The following is a 24976-nucleotide window of genomic DNA, read 5'->3' as shown; positions in this document are numbered from 1 at the left end:
ACACCCTGTTATTAAAAAAGACAAAAACTAGACAATCGGATCACTTCGACAACCACTGTCAGTCATGAAAGTCCATGATTCCAAGAAGTGCTTAAAGTCTTAGGAAGTTCGAGAATCCAGATGTCAGCAGAGTCTGGGAGGGCATCACCATAGGTTACGGCAGATCCAGACAGCCTGTAGATATCACAAAAAGTAGAGACAGCAGGAGCAAAAGTGACAATTCAGAAGGATCTTGAGGGCACGTCACTAAGCGAAACCAGAGAAGGACAAATACTGTATCATCTCTCTATGTGTGGGCTCCTAGAAAGAGGAAAGAAATCCCCAGGCTCATAGATACAGAAAACAAACTGGCAGTTACAAGAGGTGAGGGTGGAGAATGGGAGAAACAAGTGAACTGCTTTGTTTTTTTAGTTTAAATAAATTGAACAAAAATTAAAAAAAAAAAAGCATAAGGATGGGCATGGCAAGGGGAGGGAGGGTAGAATCTGGTCTGGTGCAAGTGAAGACACATGATGCCAAGGTTGGAAGAATCTAGCAGGGTCTGGATTGGATGCAGCTCTGGTTCCTGGAGCTCCTGAACCAAACCACAGCTCCACGGAGCGTCCACTGCTCTTGACTATAATGGCACAGGGGGCCTCGGGAATCTTGAGGCAGTGAGGCCCAGCACATATGGCCACACCCATAGCTGGGAGCGGGCTCGCGCTGTGCCTGAGGCAAATGCGACTCCATGGGGGGGGTGAAGGGGGCAGCTAGGTCCTGTTCTTCTTCCTTTATCTTTTTTTTTTAAGTAAGCTCTCTGCCCAACATGGGGCTTAAACTCATAACCCTGAGATCAGAAGCTGCATGTTCTACGGACTGAGCCAACCAGGCACCTCCTCTTTTACTACTTCCTAAACTAAACATTAATCTGCCACAGCCACAGCAAAAAGAGAAGCACTACGGATAAAACTCTGTTGCTAAGGTTGTGGACCAAAGGACCCTGTCTTGTTCATGCGGAAGACGTTACAGTTTGTCTCAGTTGCAACAGAAAAATCTCATTATAAGCAACAGAGCGTTAAACATTACCTCCAGGCAAACTACATTTTATAATCGAATGACTTATCGGGTCATTCATTGGCAGATAAAATAAGGCTTTCCATATTTGGTCAAAGGATAAAACACCATAATAATAATGTCTACGGTGCTTTCTGGTCACATCATTTCTGAACTCTTAACCAAACAAAGGCCTTGTAGGGTCTTTATGATCTGCCTATACTTCAGCCGTGTTTTCCTCCGGCCTCAGGTCCCACCACTCTGTCCCTTTTTCGTTCAGCCTCATTGACCTCCTCACTATCCTAATCAGCAAGTCCACCAAGTACACTCTGGCCCCAGGACCTTTGTGCTGGTGTTGTCGGTGTCAGAAACGTGCCTTCCCCACAGCCGCGCGCTTGCTCCCTCCCTTCATTCAGATCTGCTTAAACACTCCCCTAACAGCGCTTCCTAGGATCATCCCTCAAGTAAACTAACTGCATTCAGATGCTTGCCTCAGACTCCACTTAGAGGGAAAACCCAAACTAAGACAAGAGGGCTATGGTGTGAGGGAGCGGGGAGCGTCAAACAGGAAGGAGAATCCTCCAGTACGCGGGACCTTATCAAATTCATGACCACCTTGGGACTTGAGCTACATGGAGGACACCTCAGAATTATCCACTTCCGGGACGAAAAGGGGAACACTTATCTTTTCGCTCGCCTTGCCCCCTTATTGGTCACGGCTTGTCCTATTGGGAATCCTTCCCAGCCACACTTCCAGGCCGCACACGCACAGGTAGTGAATATTTTCCCACGGGCTCTGGGCAAAAAGCAAGAAGCAGGCCGAGCAGCCAGCCGAGTTAAGGCGCTGTCTGTCAAATTAAGTCTGGCAGAGCGGGTTCTTACTGCAGCAGCTGGCCTAAAAGGTGAACTGACAAGATATAAAGCATCAGGAAGCCAATACAATACACCTAAAGACATTCCTTCTAGTATGTTGAAAGACGTGATCAGATAATCTCACTGGAGGGGCTTCAAACTTTAAAGACTGAATGGGATTTTTTTTTTTTAAAGATTTATTGATTTTAGAAAGAAAGAGAGAGCTGAGGAGAGGGGCAGAGGGAGAGGGAGAGCGCTTCAAACAGACTTCCCGCTGAGCATGGAGCCCGACATGGGGCTCATGATCCTGAGATCATAACCTGAGGCAAAACCAAGAGTCAGACCTTAAATGACTAAGCCACCCAGGCGCCCCCTGAATAGGATTTAATTTAATAAAACTTACAATAACGTTCATCTGAAAGTATATATTTTTTAAAGATTTTATTTATTTGTGAGAGAAAGAGAGTATGAATGAGGGGAGGGGCTTGGAGAGAGGGAGAAGCAGACTCCCCACTGAGCAACAAGCCAGATGTGGGGCTCAATCCCAGAACCCTGGGACCAGGACCTGAGCCGAAGGCAGATGCTTAGCTGACTGAGCCACCCAGGCGCCCCTGAAAGTACCTTTTATGACGTACATAATCGTCACTGTTCTGCATGACAATCAGGCATAGACAGTAAACATTATGTAAAGAATATAGGTTCCACTGGGTTTGCCAGCAAAATAAAGATTTCCTGAGGCTAAAAGGAATAAGGGCCAAAAAGGCCTGAGCAGAATTTCTTAAAAATATTTGAGCCAACATTTAAAAATTAAAGTTTTACACAAAAGTTCATACTTCTCTTGGTAAATTGAAAAGCTGGTCCCCTGGGGTTACAGCCCTCCTCTGAAGATGGGACCAAGCCCCATGGCGTACCCCCACCCACCACTTAGGCCCCAGAGCTCACCATGAGGGCACCTGCTACACCTCTCTCATATGCAGAGTGCCTCACTCACTGCTGGCCCTCACTTGTTGAGCTCTGGACAGATGGGTGACACAAAATGTTAAAAAGGAGGGAACATCCCATAGATAATAAATTACAGAGTGGGTCCTGGCAAATGAGAATTCTTATTTACAATTGATGGTCTATTCACAACATATTAGGTATGGGTTAACAGCTCATCAGATTTAAAAAAAAAAATGATATTCTTGAAGGAATATGAACCCCTTCCCAGCCCTTTTTATACCACCTTCTGATCCCAGGGTTCTAGTATGTTCTCAGTGTTTATCTGTCTGCAGGTGCTAATTGCCTTTTTAATACCTCTACTATTCACTGTCACATTATATTCCGTACTTTTTTGTTTACTTGAGAAAAAAATTGCAGAACATTTTCATGCTTGAATGACCTTTGCCTTTTTATTCTGAGATAAAGCTATTTGTAAATATGCTTGTAATTTGACTTAGTAGTGAATAAATCTTCATCTTTCAACAGGCACTAAAAAAATAGAATGTCATACCTGGTTGAGGCTCATTCTTTCTTCCTTCTTTAGTAAAATGAACTAAACTTGCCGCTAGTGGAAAAAGAAAAAAAATCATCCATTAGCAAATGATCCACGCAGTGGCTGGTTAAAATCTACCACTTTATACCTGAAGTAAGTGAGGGCTCAAAGGATCTGTCAGTGGATGATTAAGGTAACTCAGAAAGCATTCTTTTTTTGTAAGTAGACTCCACAGATTTTTTAGTTCAAAATTAATCTCCCAAGAGCATCTTTTCCCAGAAAATCATTGTCATAGAATAGTTAAATATTGCAAAAGTCCAAACTCAACAAATGTAGTTTAGTTCTTGATATGTAGCAATAAAAGAGTTCAACTTACCAAGCAAAGTTCTCTCATTGTTGACAGAGCAACTGACAACGTGTAAGTCTTTCTCAAATGTATAGAGATGCTATGAAAACAAAATGATGTTTTTAATTTGGAGTTTTGTATTAAGAACAATTTTAGAATTCAAATTCCCAGTTATCATGGTGGTATCATGGTGGCCAGACATTTTAGTAAAGAACCATCAATTAACCAGTTTATCCATACTGAGAAGTTCCAGATTATTTTTTTTTTAAGATTTTATTTATTTGACAGATAGAGATCACAAGTAGGGAGAGAGGCAGGCAGAGGGAGAGAGAGGAGGAAGCAGGCTCCCCGCCAAGCAGAGAGCCCGATGCAGGGCTTGATCCCAGGACCCTGGGATCATGACCTGAGCGAAAGGCAGAGGCTTTAACCCACTGAGCCACCCAGGCGCCCCCAGATTATTTTTTAAGAGAAAAGTTTGCAACTGTAGGCCATAACTTGCCCCGAAGCTTAACCATGAGGCAACTTGGCCTAGAGGTTAAAAGCCTAGACCTTGGAGCCAGGCTGGACCTAGGATCAAATTCTGGTTGTGCCACTTGCTGGCTGTGTGACTAAGGACAAGTTCTTCTTCTTCTTCTTTTTTTCTTTTTTAAGATTTTATTTATTTTTTTGAGAAAGAGAGACCACAAGCAAGTGGAGGGGTAGAGGGAGAGGGAGAAGCGGACTCCCCACTGAGCAGGGAGTCTAACACAGGGCTCCATCCCAGGACCCTGGGATCACGACCTCAGCCGAAGGTAAACGCTTAACCGACTGGGCCACCCAGGCACCCCTGGACAAATTATTCAATCTTTCTAATCTCCCATCAGTAAAATAAAAATCACAATACCTATTTCATGAAATCTTTAGAAGGATCAACTGAGATAATCCATACAAAGCACTTATACAATGCCTGTCACCCATAATAAGCCCTCAGAAGTCAGCTGTTATAATTATTGAGAAAGTAAAGTTTTAATCAAGTTACCTAACTATGATAACATTAAACTATGTCTAAGAGACTATCACAAGTGCATCTACTGTAAGGCTCTGATATTCAGAGCCTTGGCAAAGTAATCTTCTGTTTTTACCTACTCTTTTAAAAATTTTCTTGCTGTTTGAAATGTTGCAAGATTCCATTTCCTTATTAAATATTAAAGAAAATGAAAATGGTCATGCAGAAGGAGGATATGATATGCAAATTGAGGAAATGAAGACAATTGCAGTTATATCAGGCAAACTCTCTTACAATACCCTCAGAGGGTAAGAAAAGATCAAGAGTCTTAGACCTCAGTAGAGACCAGGCTACGAGAAACAACATGCAGCAGGAGTATTAGCAAGGTAATTAATACTTGCAGATTTACAAAAGCACTGAGAACACACTAGAATCCTATGGCTAGAAGCTGATGAAAAATGTCGTCATGAAATGCTTGATTAGAAAAAGTGAACTTGGAGTGAATAAAGAGGCTCTCAATTCATGTGAGACACATTTTGGTTTCCCTTGACTCTTGCTCTGAGAGATTCTAATCTGCGAGTAAGAAGAATCATGAATGTATACACTTCACTTTTAGTGTTGTACTCTTTTAATTATAAAATAACAAACATAGTCTCAGTGTTTAAAACATGCAAATACCACCAGGGCGCCTGGGTGGCTCAGTGGGTTAAGCCGCTGCCTTCGGCTCAGGTCATGATCTCAGGGTCCTGGGATCGAGTCCCGCATCGGGCTCTCTGCTCAGCAGGGAGCCTGCTTCCCTCTCTCTCTCTCTGCCTGCCTTTCTATCTACTTGTGATCTCTCTCTGTCAAATAAATAAATAAAATATTAAAAAAAAAACAAAAAAACAAAAAAAATGCAAATACCACCAAATTAAAAAATCAAAGCTCTTTGTCATGCTCCTCTATATGAACTCCCTTCCAAAAGGAAACATGCTTGTAATTGACTCTGTAGCCTTCCAGATCCTTTTAATATATATTTATGTTTTCTCACAAGTTTTTAAAAACATAAATGAAATGTATTATTCTGGCAACTTGTTTTGTTTTGTTTTGTTTTCACATAACAGTATGTTTTGGAGAACCTTCTGTGCCAGTATATGTTTACAGACTTCTTAGTCCCTTACTGTAAGTTGCTTGTACATAGGCACAAAATGAATCCTTCACATTTGCACCAAGGATTAGATAAGACCTGTCTCATCAACCGATGTTCTACGTGTCTGGTGTGGGGAAAAATTAAGGAAAGGAAGCTGGGGTCTATACCTGGATCTTTGAGAAGAAAGAGAAGTGAAGTTTAAGGAGAAACAGAACTCAGAGCCAGAGGTCATTATGAGACCCTAAACTTCTGGGAACATGCAAATCTCAGGAAGTTATTGGACTTCCTACATTCCTACAGAATACTGGATAACTGATTTGAGCCAATTTTGCTTAAATCTCCAAGGACTAAGAAACTTCTGATGACGTTTTGGTCCAGAAGTCCTTGCACTTCATTTACTTATTTATTTTTAAAGATAATGGCACCAACAGATGGTAAAAGAGAGAAGGAAGGCAAAGAAATAAAAACTAAATTTTTGAAAATGAAATGAGAATCTGTAAAAGGAAAAGGAGGCAGAAAGAAGAAAAAACTCTAAAAGCAATAACTAATGAATAATCTATGATTTACGGTGATTTTTACCTCATTTTGTCTGGTTCGGCAGTCATATAATCCAAAGAAGACATTTCCCTTATCATCCTTTAAAAAATTAACCAGATGTTTATTATATATCATTGTTAAGGAAGTTAGGATGTTACTCTTAAACCTGCAATAATTCAATCAATATTAGCAATAAGCACTCTAAAGGTAGCATGTCAGAAAGGGACTAAACATTTTTCAGCTAGTAAGATGAGCCCAAAGAGTGAAATGGATTCAGAGCGTACAGCTCTGTGAATCTGGGAGACACTGCCTAGGAGGTAGTAGAGTATGGCAAAGGAGCGAATGTTTTTGTACTTCCATTGATTTCTTCAAGGCAATATATAAGATAGAGATTGGGAGTGGCTAAAACAAGTCCATGATATTCCTGTAAATAAAACTTTTTGAACCATACCATTCTTTAAATGCAGCACACGTGTAGAATACAGCTTAAACTAATTTTTTAAAAAGATTTTTTTATGTAAGTAATCTCTACACCCAACATGGGGCTCAAACGCACAACCCCAAGATCAAGAGTCTCACGCTCCACTGACTGAGCCGGCCAGATGTCCCAACTTAAAATAACATTTGAGCAAATAAATTAGTAAATAAATAAATACAGTAGTACATCTGTGCAAAACAAGCTGGCTACTGAAATTATTCTTTCATGTTTCCCTACCACAGTAAAGTTAAATTTTTATTCCTTAGAACACTAAATATTGAAAACACTTTAAGCAATGATGCCTCAAAAGTCTGGGCATTCTTATGTCTAAAGAGATGATGTTGAGAAATCCTATTTAATATTTTCTCAAAGATAAAATCTTACAGATTAATTAGGTTTAAATGTCTTTCACTTGGCATTTTTTCTCCTGCAAAATGGAACTGTCCATTTACTCAAAAAAATCTGAGCACTGAGTCTGAGTGTCAGACATTGTGCACAATTTTTTTATATATATATATATTTTTTAATTTATTTATTTTTTCAGCGTAACAGTATTCATTGTTTTTGCACAACACCCAGGGCTCCATGCAAAACGTGCCCTCCCTATTACCCACCACCTGTTCCCCCAACCTCCCACCCCTGACCCTTCAAAACCCTCAGGTTGTTTTTCAGAGTCCATAGTCTCTTATGGTTCGCCTCCCCTTCCAATTTTTTTTTTTTATAAACATATAATGTATTTTTATCCCCAGGGGTACAGGTCTGTGAATCGCCAGGTTTACACACTTCACAGCACTCACGATAGCACATACCCTCCCCAATGTCCATAACCCCCTCCCCCTCTCCAAACCCCATCTCCCCCCAGCAACCCTCAGTTTGTTTTGTGAGATTAAGAGTCATTTATGGTTTGTGTGCACAATTTTTATTAAAAAAAACACATAAAATGTTCCGTTAAGACTGAATTCCAATCACCTTATTTAATTTCACAAAATAAAAAAGTCACATTAAAGATCAAATGCCAACAATCTTATTCATTACCCCTCAGTAAGATACAGCATAAAATTCTCTTTTAAAAAAGAACATAAACGGTTAAAATAGTAAATTCTACATTACATATCGCTTAGCACAACTAAAAAAAAAAAGAGAATATAGACATACCTTGTAGGTATAAATAATATTTCCATTTCTTTCAACATTTAGTATACGTAAGTTCTCATAATTATTTTCCAAAACACCTAAAATGATAAGAGAATAACAGCAAGTTAATATTTAACAGGGAATTTTTTTTAAGAGAGCGAGCACACACATGAGCAGGGAAGAGGGGCAGAGGGTGACAGAAAGAGAGAATCTCAAGCAGGTGCCACAGCCAGCATGGAGCCCAACCCAGGGCTGAACCTCATGAACCTGAGGTCATGACCTGAGCCAACATCAAAAGTCAGATGCTTAACTGACTGAGCCACTCAGGGCCCCCAACAGGGACTGTTTAAAAAAACGTATCTAACAAGTAAAAGCCAAGTAAAAAAGAACACATACTGATGATTCCATTATACAGTTTTAAAATAGGCAAACTAATCTATTGTGTAAGAAGTCAGAATAGTTGTGACCTTTAGGAAGAGGAGAGGGCTCGTGATTGGGAGGTATGCGTAGGGAGGCCTTCCGAGGAGCTGCTCGTGCTGCATGAGTTGTATACTGATACATTTATTTGGCAGTAACTAAACGAGCTGTACACTCTTAACCTACATACTTTGCTGTGTATATCTTACACTTCAATAAAGTATCTATTAGTTTTTGCCATGTGCATTAGAGCTATGTTGTTAGAGGCAGAAGAATTGAGAACAGTTATTGCTTCCTGGTGGATTAACCTATCAGGAACTCAGGAGAACTGCCTGGTGTCCCAGCAGTCGATTAAAGCAACAAGGTGAAAAAGCAAGTAACAGTCAGGCCTGTTATCACTCGGCCGTGATAGTATAAGCAAGAGTCCACATCAGAGAAAGCACCAACTTCCCAGTTCACTTCTCCCCATGAAACGACATGCTAGTGGGGGTGGGGGGTCAGGTAGATAGGCAGAGAGGTGGGGAATCTCTCACTGCTGAACAAACGCCCTCAACAAAAAACTCCTACAGTGTTGTGGCCTCTGTGGCTCGGGGCAGGGAGAGGGAGAAGAGCTAAGAGTGGAAAAGTACTGAGTGAAAGTGGAGAAAAAGTTATCTTCAAGGTTCACCGCCTTTTCCTACAGAGGTAGTATCAACAGAGGTACCTGAGGAGGGTCTCTACTGATGGCTCCTGATATGAGGCCTCTGAAGAAAGGTTCCTGGGCTGAGGATACAGTTCTGGATATGAAGATGTCCAGCCAGGGGGGCCTGAGTCTTAACTATAACTCCCTTCAGGAACGGCAGCACACTGGCTAGGCACCAAGCCTGGTTTGGGGACGGCAGCTTCCGCCTCAAGGAGGCCTGCCATGTAAAGCTTTTGCAGTTGCTTAGGGTTGCACATAAAAAAAAATCACACATGCTCTTTAACCAGGAGCTGGACGAGTTAACCCTTTGATTTACTATAAAAGGTCCTTTATCTTTAATAATTATTTATTTTTTTTAAAGATTTTATTTATTTATTTGACAGAGAGAGAGATCACAAGTAGGCAGAGAGGCAGGCAGAGAGAGAGGAGGAAGCAGGCTCCCCGCGGAGCAGAGAGCCCGATGCGGGGCTCGATCCCAGGACCCCGAGATCATGACCTGAGCCGAAGGCAGCGGCTTAATCCACTGAGCCACCCAGGCGCCCCTTTAATAATTATTTTTGATTTTACGTTTACTTCGTCTGATATCAGTATAGCAACATCAGCTTTCTTTGGTTGGTATTTACATAATTTTTTTCTATCCTTTTATTATTACTCTTCCTGTGTCCTTATACTAAGATATGTAATCTTATAAGCAATATCCTTTAGGGTAGGTAGGTAGTCCACTTACATTTAATCACTGATATTTGGGGTTTGGATCAATCACATCACAATTTATTTTTTATGTGACTCAATCGTTTTAGTCTTTCCTTGCCTTCTTCTGGATGTATCAAAAATCTACTATTTCATTCTCCTACTTATTATCAGTTATATATTCTTTTCTAGTCTTCCATTAGTCACCCCAAAGATTACAATACAAATCCCTGACTTGCTACGTTTTCATATTATGTGATGCCAAGAAATGTGAAGGAACTGAAACTCTCATACACTGTTAACAGGAATGTAAATTGGAAAACTCGTAGCTACTGAAGCTGAACATATACACAGTGGAAATATACACATATTTCAGCAAATGACACATATAATTTCTGTAGCACTATGATTCATAGTAGCCCAAACTAGAAATCCAAAATATTCATCAAGTAAAAAGAATGAATAAATTGTGGGATCTCAAACAATGGACTATTGTACAACAATCATAATAAATAACTCGTTGTAACATACAATATAAATAATAGCAAAAAAAGCCCAGTTAGTTCCCCCTCCCAAGAAAGGTATAAACTATATGATTTAATTTATGCACAAGTTTCAAAACCAGGCAAAATGAATCTATGATGCTAGATGAATGATTGCTGGAAAGGAACATGAAGGGGAACTTTGCGGTTCTATTAATGTTCTCTTTCCCGCTGAGTGCTAGTTACATGGGTGTGTTTCACTTTGTGAAAATCAACCGAGCTGTGCGTTTATGATTTGTGTACTTTTCTGTATGAAAGCCATACTTTAACTCAAAGATAGAAAGATTCTTTACACAAAACATTTAACTTGAAAGTTAACTGACCATCATGTTTCAGCTAAAATTTTAGTATATTCCTCTCAAATCTATAATTCAAGGATTTAAACATTAGTAGATACAGCTTTGGTAATTATCATCAATTAGACAGAAATACGTTTCCCCAGTTTCCTCAAAATCAAATTGCTTAAACTTGAGTCATTTTCCCTACACACGAATAGTGTTTTAGATGTTAAAATATTATGTTGAGGGGGGCCCGGGTGGCTCAGTCATGTGTCTGTCTTTGGCTCAGTTCATGATCCCAGGATCCTGGGATCGAGCCCCACAATGGGCTCCCTACACAGCGAGAAGCCTACTTCTCCCTTTCCCATGCCCCCTGCTTGTGTTCCCTCTCTCGCTGTCTCTCTTTTCGTTAAATAAATAAATAAATAAAATCTTTTTAAAAAATAAAAAAATATTATATTGATTATGACAAGTTTCAATATTCAGAAAAACATATGCAAAGTATTCTACAACTCAGGGCAAATTTCAATTTGTATTCCTGAATGAAAAAGAACAGAACAGCAGATGCCTGGGTGGCTCCGTCAGTGGAGCAAATGACTTGATTTCAGCTCAGGTCTTGATCTCAGGGTGGTAAGATCGAGCCCTGCATTAGGCTCCATGTTGCATGGAACCTGCTTAAGATGTTCTCTTTCCCTCTTCTGCTGCCCCTCCCTCCCAAAAAAAGAAAAAAAGAAGGAAAAAACAGGACAAAAAACAAGGATAATTGGTGACCTAGAACCCTTGCACTGGAGTTGGGAGTGGGAAACATTTGAAAAGATAAAGAGCAGATTTTACAGAAAATTAAAGAATCATCCGACATCTTCCCCACCCCTCCCAGGAAGAAGCTGCCTGGGTCTTCCAGCGGTGGGGCAAAGGGAGTGGGGAAGCACTGTTTTTTGTGTTTTTTTTTAAATACAAAATACACTTTTTTAATACACTTTAACATACTTTAATACACATATACACTTTTCAATGTTTATTGAGCTGTCAGACACACTTTCCACTAATGAAAAAATAAGGATAATCACCTAGTCTCTTAGGAGAACAGTATGATTCAATAGCTTATTGCTAAATAGCACTTAACAATTTACAGACTTCTTTCTATCTCACCCATACCGTGTCAGGAATTATAGGCCCACAGTACTAAGAGAACAATTGAGTTCCAGTGAGGTTCAGATACTTGGTCAATATCATATCGAGAACGTGGCACAGACTAATCTCAAGCCTAGAAAAAAACATGAACAGAATGAACTAAGTTTTCTGTATCATGCTTACAATGGGACAAGGGATAATTACTGAAAAACCCTCTAAGGTAGATTTTGTAGACATCCAAAGAGAATTTCAGGGAGTTACTTTTCATCCTGCACATGACTCAAAACTTCTGGAATGCAATGTGTCAATATTTTGAGGGTTATTTTTTTCTTTCAAGATTATAAGGATGCTGGGAAAGACCTCTCAAAAGTACACTTAAAAGGTTTCAGCTAAGATAAGAAATTCCTTTACAAGAAATCTTGCTAAGAAAATTCAATTTACCTGCAAAAGCACATCTATTTTCAAAACACTAAACAGTTAAGGGGGAAAAAATCCATTATATATGGATATATGCTTGTTCCATTAAACCAGTGGTTCTCAACTCTGGCTTTGGGTTAGAATGATTCGGGGAGCTTTTAAAAGTACACAGATGTCCAAGACCTACCCCAAACATCCTGATTTTACTAGGCTGGGTGTTGTGGAGTGTATTTTTTTTTTTAATTCTCCATGTAATTGTAATGTGTAGCCAGGGTTGAGAACCACTGAACTACATATTCGTACAATCTGTTAAACAATATCCATTAGACAGCATAACTAGGACCAGGTTATAATGTAACCATGACAGACAAAGTTGAAATAAATAATAAAAATAATATCAGCATGGATCTGTTAGGTAGTAATAACTATAGTCTTAAAATAATCCTGTAATGAAGTACTTAGTTCTCATCTCAAGAACATTTGAATTAGACAAATTTAGCAATGTTGGAAATCCAGAGACCTGTGTCTCACCACATGCTATTAACCCACCAGCCCTTCCTCCCCGGATTAGTTGCTCATGGTTTAGACACACCCTTTTGAAAGGAGTATTCAATAACCTCTTTGCTTATTCATTCTGACTCTTCTCCTAGTAGTTCATTGCTGGAAAGTCCAGAGGAGGAAGTTTAGCAATTCAAATGAGGAAATGTGGTTTAATTTTACAGTTCAGTGTCCTCAGAGCTCATGAAGAAAAAATGTAGATACTTGCATAAGTAAACCTGTTAGAGAAAAGGAGAGTACCTCAATACTAAAAGTGCTGGCAAGTCATAGTTCATGTCAAATTAAAGCTGGGTGAAAAAAAAAAATTAAAGCTGGTTGGTCAGATACTCTTGTCCATTTCAAGCCCTTTGCTAAACACAAGTGATTTCACTTTAGAGGAAGATGCTAGCCAAAGGTGTAAATTTTGTTCCTAACGTTTTTGAGACAAAAATCAGATAAAAGGGGCGCCTGGGTGGCTCAGTGGGTTAAAGCCTCTGCCTTCAGCTCAGGTCATGATCCCAGGGTCCTAGGATCGAGCCCCACATCGGACTCTCTGCTCTGCGGGGAGCCTGCTTCCTCCTCTCTCTCTCTCTGCCTGCCTCTCTGCCTAGTTGTGATTTCTCTCTGTCAAATAAATAAAATATTAAAAAAAAAAAATCAGATAAAAGTGTTTCTTGTCTTCCAGTGACCATACTAGGAAGAGGAGGGGTGGGGAGGCATCTCAGAGCCTGATACAAAAATTTGAATTGATTCCTATTATATAGATCAGGAGGTGCTAAAATATGATTCTACTTATGACAAGTCTATTCTGCAAATAATTCACATAAATCCTTGGCTCAACATGACCAGATATTATAATTCCTAAACTTATAAGCATCATTATGTGATTTATACCCATATTCTGTAAAATGAAAAAAAAAAAAAGCAAGGATGGGGTGATTAGTTAAGTAACAAAAAGGTATGAGAATTAAAAAAGGAGGCTAGGAAGGTAGGGGAAAGAAAAGTAGAGAATATTAACAATATATAAAGACAATCTGTCAAAACCAGAACTCTGGCCCCCAAAACCTGTCTGCGGGGTGGTGGGATGGGGTATACAAGAGGCAACAAGAAAATATTACTCTTAAGTCAGTCAACTGGTAAAATATATGACTTCTCTGGTAAAGACAAATGATTATAGTATCTGAAAAATGAATCAATCTGGTGTATTACAGGTCCAAGAGTAATCAAAGCACACAAGAAAATATAGGCAAGAAAACCTACATTCTTTCTCGTCTTAAACACATGTGACATTCAAACCTTAGAAAATTTGCATACTGCAGACTTTTTCTTAGTTTCTTGAAAGTGATACATGGCAATAGAAGATTAAGCACTGGCTAAAAAGTTAATACATAAAATCCACTGAATTTCTATATACCAATAACAGCTAGAACATGTAATTTTTTAAGTATACCATTTATGGAAGCAATATAATACCACAACAATCTAAAGATAAGTCTAGCAAAAAGTGGTCAGGACTTTCATGAAGAAAATTCCAAGACAGTAAGAGTCATAAAGAGAAAAAAAAAAGAGTCATAAAGATGATCTAACTAAAAGTTAATTATACTTGGTTCACAGTTGTAAAATTTCATATTGTAAAGATGTCAATTCTCCCAAAGCTGATGTATAGATTCAATGCAACTCAAAATTCCAACAGACTTTTTGGTGAAATCTGATAGGCAGAATCCAAATACATATTTGAGGATGAAAGCGCATTGGATAGATGAAATAGTCCTGGGGACTGCTAAGGTGAGGAGGCTTACTCCATCAGTGTTAAGACTTACCATAAAGACAGTTATCAAAATGTCTTCATCTTAAGTTGACAAAAGGAACAAAATTAAGAACCCAGGAAAGGGAACCCACACATATGTGGAAACTTGATATGTGACAGAAGGGGCTTTGCTATCAATGAGAAGAAGTAGGGCTATTTGGTTACTGATACAAGAGCTATTAATATAGAAAACCGATAGAATTTACAAAAGGATGTTTTAACCCATGTAAGCTTATACATAACAATGAAGCAAAACCATTTACCCACCACCATGCCTAAAAACAGAACACTAGGGGCGCCTGGGTGGCTCAGTGGTTTAAGCCTCTACCTTCGGCTCAGGTCATGATCTCAGGGTCCTGGGATCGAGTCCCGCATCGGGCTCCCTGCTTGGCAGGGAGCCTGCTTCCTCCTCTCTCTTTCTCTGCCTGCCTCTCTGCCTACTTGTGATCTCTCTCTGTCAAATAAATAAATAAAATCTTTAAGAAAAAAAAAAAAACCAAAACAGAACACTATGATGACTCTTGAAGGCTCTTGTGGCCCTGTCTGATTCCTACCTCATATCACATACAGAAACAAATACCAGATGGATTAAAAAACAAAATGCAAAGACCAAAACTTTTAGAAGTTAATTTAAAAAGGTCTTCGTGACTCCTAAATAGGAGAGGATTTCTTTAAAATGTCCAAAAAAGCACAAACCAAAAAGGGAAAGACTCATAAATTAGACTACATTAAAATTAAACACCCCCCTTTATCAAAGGCACCCCACTACAAACTGAAAAATAAAAAACAGGTGAGAGGAAATATTTGCAACACATAAGATGAACAAAGGATTAGAATCCAGAACAAAGAAACCTTAAAAGTCAATATGAAAAAAAAAAAAAAACACAATAGAAAAATGGACAGGATGAACAGACATCTCGTAAAAGGGGAAACTTGAAAGGTCGATAAATATAGAAAGATGCTAAACCTCAGACCACAATGAAATAACATTTAGACTCTGCAGTCCAACAAAAAATTAAAAATCTGGAAATATCAAGAGCTTGTGAGTATACAGAGTACAAAAACTTTTCTATACCATGAATGGGATTGTTAGTAAGTACAAATGCCTTGGAAAACATTTTGGTAGTGCTCAGGAAAAGTGAAGATGTGCACAGCCTGTAACTCAGCAACTCTAGGCAAACAACCATCCTGGAGAAACTTGGGCATGTGTGCCCCAGGAGACAGGCATAAGAAAGTGAGCAAAACCGGGATACCTGTGTGGCTCAGTTGGTTAGGCCGCTGCCTTCGGCTCAGGTCATGATCCCAGAACCCTGGGATTGAGTCCTGCATCAGGCTCCTTGCTCAGTGGGGAGCCTGCTTCTCTCTCTGCCTCTGCCTGCCACTCTGCCTGCTTGTGCATGCTCTCTCTCTCTGACAAATAAACAAATAAAATCTTAAAAAAAAAAAAAAGTGAGAAAAACCACCAACTGTAATAGCAACCCCCAGAAACTCCCCAACAGTCACTACCAGAAAAAGATAAGCAAAGTTAGGAAGCACCCTGAGACTGGTGAGTATCCAGGATATTTACCAGGGAAGGTTCAGTGAAGTGGGATTAACACTTGGAAGGGGAAGGAGGAAGGACCACAAAGGGGGAGAAGCCGAGCTACAGCAATGTCAGGTAACTTTGGAATCCCCCAAGGGAGAGGCTCTCACACTGAAATGGATTGTCAAAATTGTCCTGTGTTGAGTCAGAATGGCCAGGCCTTGATACCCCACCTCAGTCCCTAATTAAACGTGGGCCACGCGCGAAATGTCCTGACACTGGATGAGAAAGTCCTCCTAGATGGCAATCCCTGGAAGGGCTGACATCTGAAGCTTATCTCCCTCATAGCACTCGGGACAAGCTCTTCCTTGAAAGGAAGATCTAGGGGTGCCTGGGTGGCTCAGTTGTTAAGCGTCTGACTCCGGCTCAAGTCATGATCCCAGGGTTCTGGGATCGAGCCCCATATCTGGCTCCCTGCTCCGCAGGAAGCCTGCTTCTCCCTCTTCCACTTCCCCTGCTTGTGTTCCCTCTCTCACTGTCTCAATCTCTCTCTCTCTCTCTCTCTGTGTCAAATAAATAAATAAAATCTTAAAAAAAAAAAAGAAAGAAAGAAAAGAAAAGAAGATCTAAGCATGTCCACTACCATGTGTGATGTATATCCACACTTTGGAATATGATACATCAGTGATGGTCAATGACCTATAGCAGTCAATGTGGATATTGAAAAGAAAAAAAGCAAAAAAGAATGCATATAGTGTTCTTCCATTTAAAGTTCACAAACAAGCAAAATGAAATGATATTTTGCATAGGGAGCTATACACACAGGTTAAAACTACAAAGAAGATAAAAATGCAAATGATTGTTACCACAAGGAGAGGAGGGATAGAGAAGTAGGATCAGATCTGGAAACACAAGAGCCTTCAAAAGTCTTGATAATTGTTCTTTTTTTTAATATATAGATTTATTTGAGAGTGAGAGAGTAGGTATGCACAAGTGGAGAGAGGGGCAGAGGGAACAAGATCAATGAGACTCTGCACTGAGTATGAAGCCAAACGTGAGGCTTGGTATCAGGACCCTGAGACCATGACTTGAGCTGAAATCAAGAGTCAGACACTCAACCGACTGAGCCACCCAGGTGCCCCTGATATTGTTCTATTTTTTAAAGTGAGTGTGTGGTTTTGTGCTTTGTTATTTATAGGGTACGTGTGTTAAAATGGTCTTTAGTATAACCGTTTTAGTCTTTAAAAGAAATACTTTTTCCATTTATTTCAAGAGAGATTATTTTCCAAAAGTTCAACCCAGAAGCAGGAACATTATGTAGCAACCAAATCTGGTCTCCTTACTCTTTAACCCCTAGTTGACTAAAATACTATCCCACAGGCACTGAATATCCATGGCCAACTTAGCCTCGCTCCCTGGTCGTTTTGCCAGGAATATGTGATAGTGAGTATTACTTTGCACCAATAAGAAATCTCCAATTGTATTTGTTGATGTAAAAATATTACGGCTTCAAATAGAGAGAGCGTGTGTGCAGAGAAGAGACATTACAATGGTATAATTACTTATAATTTACATTTGAAAAGCTGACACTTTGAAAGGAAAATAATTTGCCAAATGTGTGGAGTAATAGCCATGCTAGAAATAAAATAGAATCCCAGGTTCCCCTGCCAGTACTCCAAATTAGAGAAGAGGAATTAACTGGTTTTTTTTGGGCTACCTCCCACTGGTGATCATCGGGAGTTAACAATTCTCTTAGCATAACAGAGCTAATGATCTTGCCAAGGAGTTCTTCAAGGGCAAAATACTACCAGTATTAGAAAAAGCTGGTATTTCTAGTAGGTTTACCTTTTGAGGACCTAAGTTCACCTGTGGTTTAGTGGAATGTCAATACATAAGTTTATGTCTCTTCACAAAAAGGCATAGGAAGCTAAAGGCTAGCTGGTTCACACACAGCTTTTTCAATCACAACACACATTGCCCAAACGTAAGACTGTGGCATTTCATACTTCACCCAGCTTTTCATTTGCAGACACCTGCCATTTAGCTCTACAGTGTGAAAACTCAGGGAAAGGACTACTCTGTGGTGGAAAGGAGGCATGGAGCTGCCTATTGTATTTTAAAAAGTTAAACCTTCAAGATCTCTTCAGGAGACTTAGATATTTTTCCAAAAAAAAGCAAAATTTTACGAATAATGACCCCTCAGCAAACTCAAGCCTTGAGCTACACAAACGTGACTCCTTATTTGGAACTAATAACCAACGCACCAAGACAAGGTACCCTACACATAATTCGGCTAAAGCCATGGGATAGTGTGAAGGTATAAGGTAGGGAGAGAAAACTCTCATCACTGTTAAGGGGGAAGAAACTGTAGATATGAGGATAAGCCTTCTAAAAACACCCTCTAGCAGTCTACAGTGTTTAAGGAAAAACACACTGAAGTGGATAGCTCCTATGTACAAGGCGGGATCCAGGGTATGACAGCTTTGAAGCTAAATTTAAACCCTGAGGATGAATCATTATTTACAGTAAACTTCTTAAAAAGAAAAAAAAAATGTGAGAAATCACAGAGTTCCACTTCTTTAAAGTTTTGATAGATCAGTGCTGGAAAGGCTCAAAAGTCACTTTTCCCTCCCTCACCAAAACCAAAACAAAGGATTTTTGAGACAGATGAAAAGCAAAGCCTCAACTGTGAAGGAGTATTCTCACTGACCCTGAGGAAGCTGGATAGCAAACCTGACCGTGGCTGTCTCACGCCCCTCTTTGCTGTCTCACTCCCCCTCTTTGCTGTCTCAGGTGGTGTTATGCTCTGGGTTACTGGCGATGGGCATGGTGCCTCTTTGAAAAACAGCAGGCTCCAGTCCACTGCTCACAGCCTGAAAGCAGACCCCTGCCCTCTCGCACTCACATCTGAAATGGCATGTCCCCTAAATCATGGACACTGTTCACACAGAAACATCCCACAAATGTGAAGGCAGACTGCGCAACTGTTGGGTATTTTTATGGTGGTTTTCTTCGTGGCCATCACTCATCTTTTCTCCTAATGCAACAACTTTCAGGAGCCCCCAATCTTGGCAGAGCCCCTACAGGCGTGGTGAACCCTCCCCGGCAGGTGAGATGTGAATGAAGCATAGAGAAAACCCTGTTCTACTCTTTGCAGCCTTGGGCCAGAGGAAAATGGTCTTGGCAGCTGCTCCTCCACGCCCTGCTCTGCTGAGATGATGCTGAGGTACCACTAGTGTTCCCGGCCTTTCTGTTAAAGGTGACTGTCTGGGCAACAAGTGAGCCAGAAGCTGGAGGACTCGTTAGATGCAGCAGCGCAGTACAGCCACGACCATGCCCCGGGCTGCCCCTGACCTTCACCCAGTGGCCGGGGTGAGGGAGGCAAAGCCCGGACTCCAAACAGAGAAGCTCACCCCTTCCGCACCAACCTTCACAAGTTGGCAGGGCCCGCGGTCGTCGCCCCCTCGGGTCGATTCCCCGACCTCCGCCCGGCTTGGGAGCCCCCGAGCTGAAAAGGACTCAGACTCCACCCCCTCGCCGTCTCCCACCTGCCCCCACCCCGACCGGACGCGCGCCTCCAGCACCTGGGCCGCCGCCTCGGGCCCCGGCGGCCGCCGATGCAGCCCGCTGCGACCGCAGCCACGGGAGCACGTCCTTCCGGAGATCGAAGTCGGAGACCAGACGGAGAGCCATCGCCCGGACGCGGCCACCGGGCGGCTCGGGCCCCGCGCCGCGGGCATTCCCGGCCCTGCGCGCGCCACCTCGCCCTGCTCCCCCCGCGCCCGCCCCTCCTTCCTCTCCCCCGCCTCCCCGCGCCGGCCGCTTTCGGTTCTGCTGCGACCCGGCCCGGGGGAGCCCAGAGCGCCGCCTCCCTAGGCCTGCTGCGGGCTGGGCAGGCCGGGCTGGGGAGGGGGAAGACGGCTGCCGGCGCAGAGCCCAGGACCCGAACCTTCGACGTGCGTTCTTCCCGCGGAGGGCAGTGGAAGGATTTGCTGTTAAGGGGCCGTGGAGATGTTGCTAAACCAATGGTTTCTAAGCTATGCTGCTCGTTAGATGTGGGCGCTAGGCTTACTTTTCTTCTTTATGAAATCTTCGGGTGCTTCCTCTGTGCAGCAAAGTTGGAAACCACTTGACAAGACAGAGGTATTTTAGCTAGTTCATCTGAGAAGGTTCTAGTTCATCGCAGGGGCAGAAGCCTGCAGCATCTTGGGCTATTGGAGCCAGCTTCAGGGAGATGATGTTTAATTAGCAGTATTTAGGTAGCAGCAGGGAGCAAGACGGTTCTATTTTGAGAGACAGGGAGACATTGGAAAGGGTTAACAATCTTGGCACAAATAGGTCCTCTGCCTGTTCAAGAGGTTCCCTTTTTAGGAAGGAAATTGTTTAGGATTTTAGGAACTGGCTTTTACGAAGCTGAATTGTTTAGGATTCCTGCTGTGTCTAGTCTTTTAAAAGTGTTCTCATTCTTGGGGCGCCTGGGTGGCTCAGTGGGTTAAAGCCTCTGCCTTTGGCTCAGGTCATGATCCCAGGGTCCTGGGATCGAGCCCTGTATTGGGCTCTCTGCTCAACAGGGAGCCTGCTTCCTTCTCTCAATCTGCCTGCCTCTCTGCCTACTTGGGGGGGGGGGGGGTGTTCTCATTCTTCCACATTGGGCACTTCTCATGCCCACCCCTACAGATAAATCCAGTGTTTTCTTAATTCCGCCGCTCAGCGTTCTTTCCATTCCCATGCACGTACCCTCAGTAAGTTTAATGGTGGTTGTGCCAGATTCAATCCATCGTAAACATCAACGCCAGGTTATTACTCCCCCACAAGACAAAGCTATCCTTCTGTCCCTATGCAGAAGACCAGCTGACCGCCCTAGGATAAAGTGCCTACACTTTAAGTGACCTTTACCCGCTTTGCACCTAGAACTTCAGCTCCAGACTGAGCTAACTTCCCGAAACCCTCTGATTCCACCCTCCTTAAAAAAAAAAAAAAAAAAATAGGTCCTTCCAATCTGAATTCACAAAGCCTCCCCACAGCTTCAGCTCACTGCAAACTTCCCAACCCTGAACTCCTGGAGAGATATTGCAAGTATGTTTCATCTGACAGTCATATACTACCTGGAGACATAAATATTAAATCCGATTCTTGGCATATCCCCTTGTCCCTTTGCCTCCTACCAAGGGCACCTGAAAAGTGCTCAAGTTATTGAAGAATGAGTCAATACAGTAATAGACTAAAGAAAGCCTTTTCACATGTTTCTCAAAGTTAGGATCTGAAAACTGCCTGCGTTGCAATCATCTGGAAAGTTGTTTTCAATGCAGATTCCTAGGCTCCGGTCTAGACCTGGGCAAGGCCCAGAAACGAACATTTTAGCCAGAGCATCACATGTTTCTTAGGCTTGCTAGGGTTTGAAAGGTAAAAGAAACTACTGATCTTGCCTTAGAGACATGTTTCTCCAATTGAGATAGTGGATGATTTCAGGTGGAACTCCATTAATCATTTACGGAGGAAAATCCTCCCACCTGTAAAGTGCATGAAGATTTAGCAGACATGTTTCATGAGGCTATTAATATTGCTGGTGCACAAAAAGGAAGTCATGGGGAGTTACTACAACAAATGTTTCACATCAAATGAGGCTTGTTGCCTTATTCATGAAGTTTTTACTTGCCTATTTTAAAAATCAGTAAGTTTCTGGGTGTTTCCCGCCCCCCCCCCCACAGTTAACCTCTATTTTTGCCAAGCAAGACTGATGCAATCCTCATATATAGTCCTCATGAGGCCGTGATTATATAAAAATTCTCTTCAAAGTTAAGCAAAAAGGAACATAGAGAACATAATGACCAAGATAGCAGAAAGATGAGGCCCAAACCATGAAGGCAGTATGTGAATGGCTGAGCTTTGGAGGTCATTCGCTAAGGAAAAGACTGGTGAATGGTGACTTACTGGCTTAAAATTTGTGAAGGGTTATAGAAGAAGAGTGCTGGTGGATTATCCTTGAATTCTAGAGAAGACAGGACTGAAGACAGTCATAGCTTCTTTATTTAAAAAGCTCCATCCAAAAGATGGAGGTGTTAACTTGATTGTGGAGATCATTTCACAATGTTTATCAAATCACGTTGTACACGTTAAATATATATAATTTCACTTGCCATTTATATGTCAATAAAGCTGGAAACAAGAAAACTGCTTCACAGACTCATTAAGCACTGGAACTGGCTTTGGGTAGAGAAGAAATTTTTCTGCTTCTTGGGGATTTTATGTTATTTATTTTTAAAGATTTTATTTATTTGGAAGAGAGAGAGTTCGAGAGAGAGAGATCACAAGGAAGGGGGTAGGGATAGAGGGAGAAGCAGATTCACTGCTGAGCAGAGAGCCTGATGTGGGGCTCAATCCCAGGACCCTGAGCTCACGACCTGAGCCAAAGGCAGGCGCTTAACTGACTGAGCCACCCAGAAGCCCTTGTTGGGGATTTTAGAAATAAACCATCGTCTTCCTTAAAACTGGAGCACAGCACAGAATTGGAGACTCAACGATCTTATAATTAAGGCCTTTATTTATAGAATGGTACTGTTGCTTGAAAAGGTGAAATGAGTGTCTTGTCTAAAGCAGTAAAGTTAGTTAAGCACAAAGCTGGGCTCTGAACAAGTCTGGTGGTTGTGTTAATTGTGTCCACCGAACTGAATGAGTAATCTTACCTTATGGTCCAAGCATTGCTAGTTTCCTAAACACCACACCCTGACTTGGGTGGGATTCTGGGACCATTGTGAGAAATCATAGAGCTTAGATCATATGGATCATATGGTCTCCTCATGATAACTTAGGCTCTTTGTAATTTCATCTTGAGTTTCAGAGTTGAAGGAAATGAAAATAATTGGAAGTGTGGGTTGTGAATCACTTATAAATGAAAATAGTTTCTTGAAGAGGGTTGTTAAAATGAAAAGTTCTACTCCACTCTCCCAACCAAGACCAGAGGTTGCTACGTAATTTGGCGTTGAAGGAATTAGAAAATGGTCTATTTAACAAATTGAACCCAAAAGTCTAAAACTGCAAAAGACTAAAGATATGTGTTTGAAATCTGTATTCAGTGGAATAGTAAACGTGCTAAAAGAAAGTTCTCTTTTTTGTTGTTTTGTTTTAAAGATTTTATTTACTTTGCCTGAGAGAAAAACAGTGGCAGGCAGAGGGAGAAGCAGGTAGAGGGAGAAGAAGATTCCCTGCTGAGCAAGGAGCCCAATGCGGGACTTGATCCCAGGACTCTGGGATCATGACCTGAGCCGAAGAAGGAAGACCCTTAATCAACTGAGCCACCCAGGCATCCCTAAAATAATGTTTTCATTAATAAGCTCATTTGTGTTGAAATTAAGTAAAAGTATATCAACTAAAAACCAAATCTTGCATAAGTCTAATCCTTTGCGAGCACAGCTGAGAATTTTTTCATGAAAGTTAATAGAAGTTACCAGAATACCCATTAGAATCTAAATGGAAGTAAGTTTCCTCTGCATGTCACAGGAAATAATTAAGTTTTGCAACTAAGATGCTACAGCACTTGCAATGAGGTGACTTCATATGTAGATATTCAGAAGGCTGCCTCCCTTTTTTTTTTTTTTTTAAGATTTCATTTATTTATTTGAGAGAGAGTGAGTGGGAGGGAGAGGAAGAGAAAATCTGAAGCGGACTCTGCACTGAGCACAGAGCCCAACTTGGGGCTCAATCCCACTACCTCAAGCTCACGACCTCAAGCTCATGACCTGAGCCGAAACCAAGAGTCAGATGCTTAATCGACTGCGCCATCCAGGTCCCCCTATAGAAATTTATTTTTTTTTTATTTTATTTATTTACTTGACAGAGTGAGAGAGCACAAGCAGGCAGAACAGCAGAGGGAGGGGGAGAAGCACGCTCCCCACTGCGCAGGGAGCCCGATGCGGGGTTCAATCCCAGGACCCCGAGATCATGACCTGAGCTGAAGACAGTTGCTTAACCAACTGAGCCACCCAGGCGCCCCTAGAAATTTATCTTTAATAGAAATATCTAAACATATTTAAGTAAATAAATTTTGTGGTTATTTGCCTCCCTCCAATCCATTTGCCCCCAGTCAGGTGGTAACATTTCCTCTGGCCAACGATTGATTTAGGAATGGGCATGTGCATGGGTCATGGTTAAGTTCACTAGAGGTTAATGAAAACCCAAGTTAAAGGGAATTAAACACACAAGCTTTTCGTATGTAACTGGAGGTGGCCAGTCCATTACTTGTAATGGACGTCCCTAAAGCCATCAAGGACCCGGGCTTCTTCCAGCTTTTTGTTCCACCAGCCCTTTGAGTACATCCTTATCCTCAGGATCCAAGATGACCATGAAAGCTTCAACCATTTTGTTTGCTTTCCAGAAATGAGAATGGAAGAGCAGGAGAAGAGGCTGCTGTCTTCCTTTTAAGGATACTCCCCAGTTCTACATAATATTTTTACTTATATTTAATTGACTAGAACTTAGTCATATGGCTGAATGTAGATGCCAGGGAAGCAAGGAAATGCAGTTTTTTAGCTGGCTAGCCATATGTCCAGATGAAATCAGAACAATATTACTAAAGAAAGAGAAGAGAAGGGATATTCAGAAGTAACTTGAGGTCTCTGTCATGAGCCTGAAACCTAATGCTAGGCATCCTGGGGCTGTAAGGAAGCCTCAGATATGTTTCTTTCTGGGAAAGACTGATCTATTCCTCAAAAAAGGAGACATGGGAAAAAAAGACCTTTTTCAGCCTTTACATAGTTGAAGGGCTGGATATGATTCCGGAACTTCACCAGTCTTGCCCCAGTCTTAAGATGGAATGGAGTCCACAGATGGAACTGCAGAGAACTGCAGAGAAAGGGAGCCCTGGTCTGTCATTCTTGGCAGCAGCCCTACCTTTAGCCTTAAAAATAAAGACTTCCTACTGTTTAACAAGATCGAGTCGGGTTTTATTTTACTTGCAGCCAAGGGGCTCAATTTTAAAGGACAATCATTT

General features: G+C 41.4%; 1 protein-coding gene across 7 annotated transcripts in view; it reads right to left on the bottom strand.

The window, feature by feature from the left end:
* Positions 1-20040, bottom strand: part of LOC123951655 (gamma-secretase activating protein) — an 84156-nt gene extending 64116 nt beyond the window's left edge. For 3 of the 7 annotated variants that reach the window (XM_046020491.1, XM_046020489.1, XM_046020490.1), the window contains exons 1-5: positions 19575-19976; positions 7989-8065; positions 6398-6454; positions 3735-3804; positions 3377-3430 (exon numbers count right to left, since the gene is read on the bottom strand). In XM_046020491.1, coding sequence (XP_045876447.1) covers positions 3377-3430; positions 3735-3804; positions 6398-6454; positions 7989-8065; positions 19575-19683 — 367 coding nt within the window. In that variant the 5' untranslated portion in view covers positions 19684-19976. Of the gene's footprint in view, positions 1-3376; positions 3431-3734; positions 3805-6397; positions 6455-7988; positions 8066-19418; positions 19499-19574 lie in introns of those variants that run through there. The other 4 variants (XM_046020486.1, XM_046020488.1, XR_006820492.1 and 1 more) reach the window with 3 other exon arrangements.
* Positions 20041-24976: the final 4936 nt, after the last annotated feature.

This window comes from Meles meles, chromosome 10 (genome assembly GCF_922984935.1).
Source record: "Meles meles chromosome 10, mMelMel3.1 paternal haplotype, whole genome shotgun sequence".
NCBI lineage: Eukaryota > Metazoa > Chordata > Mammalia > Carnivora > Mustelidae > Meles > Meles meles.
This window is presented reverse-complemented; position numbering and strand designations above follow the sequence as displayed.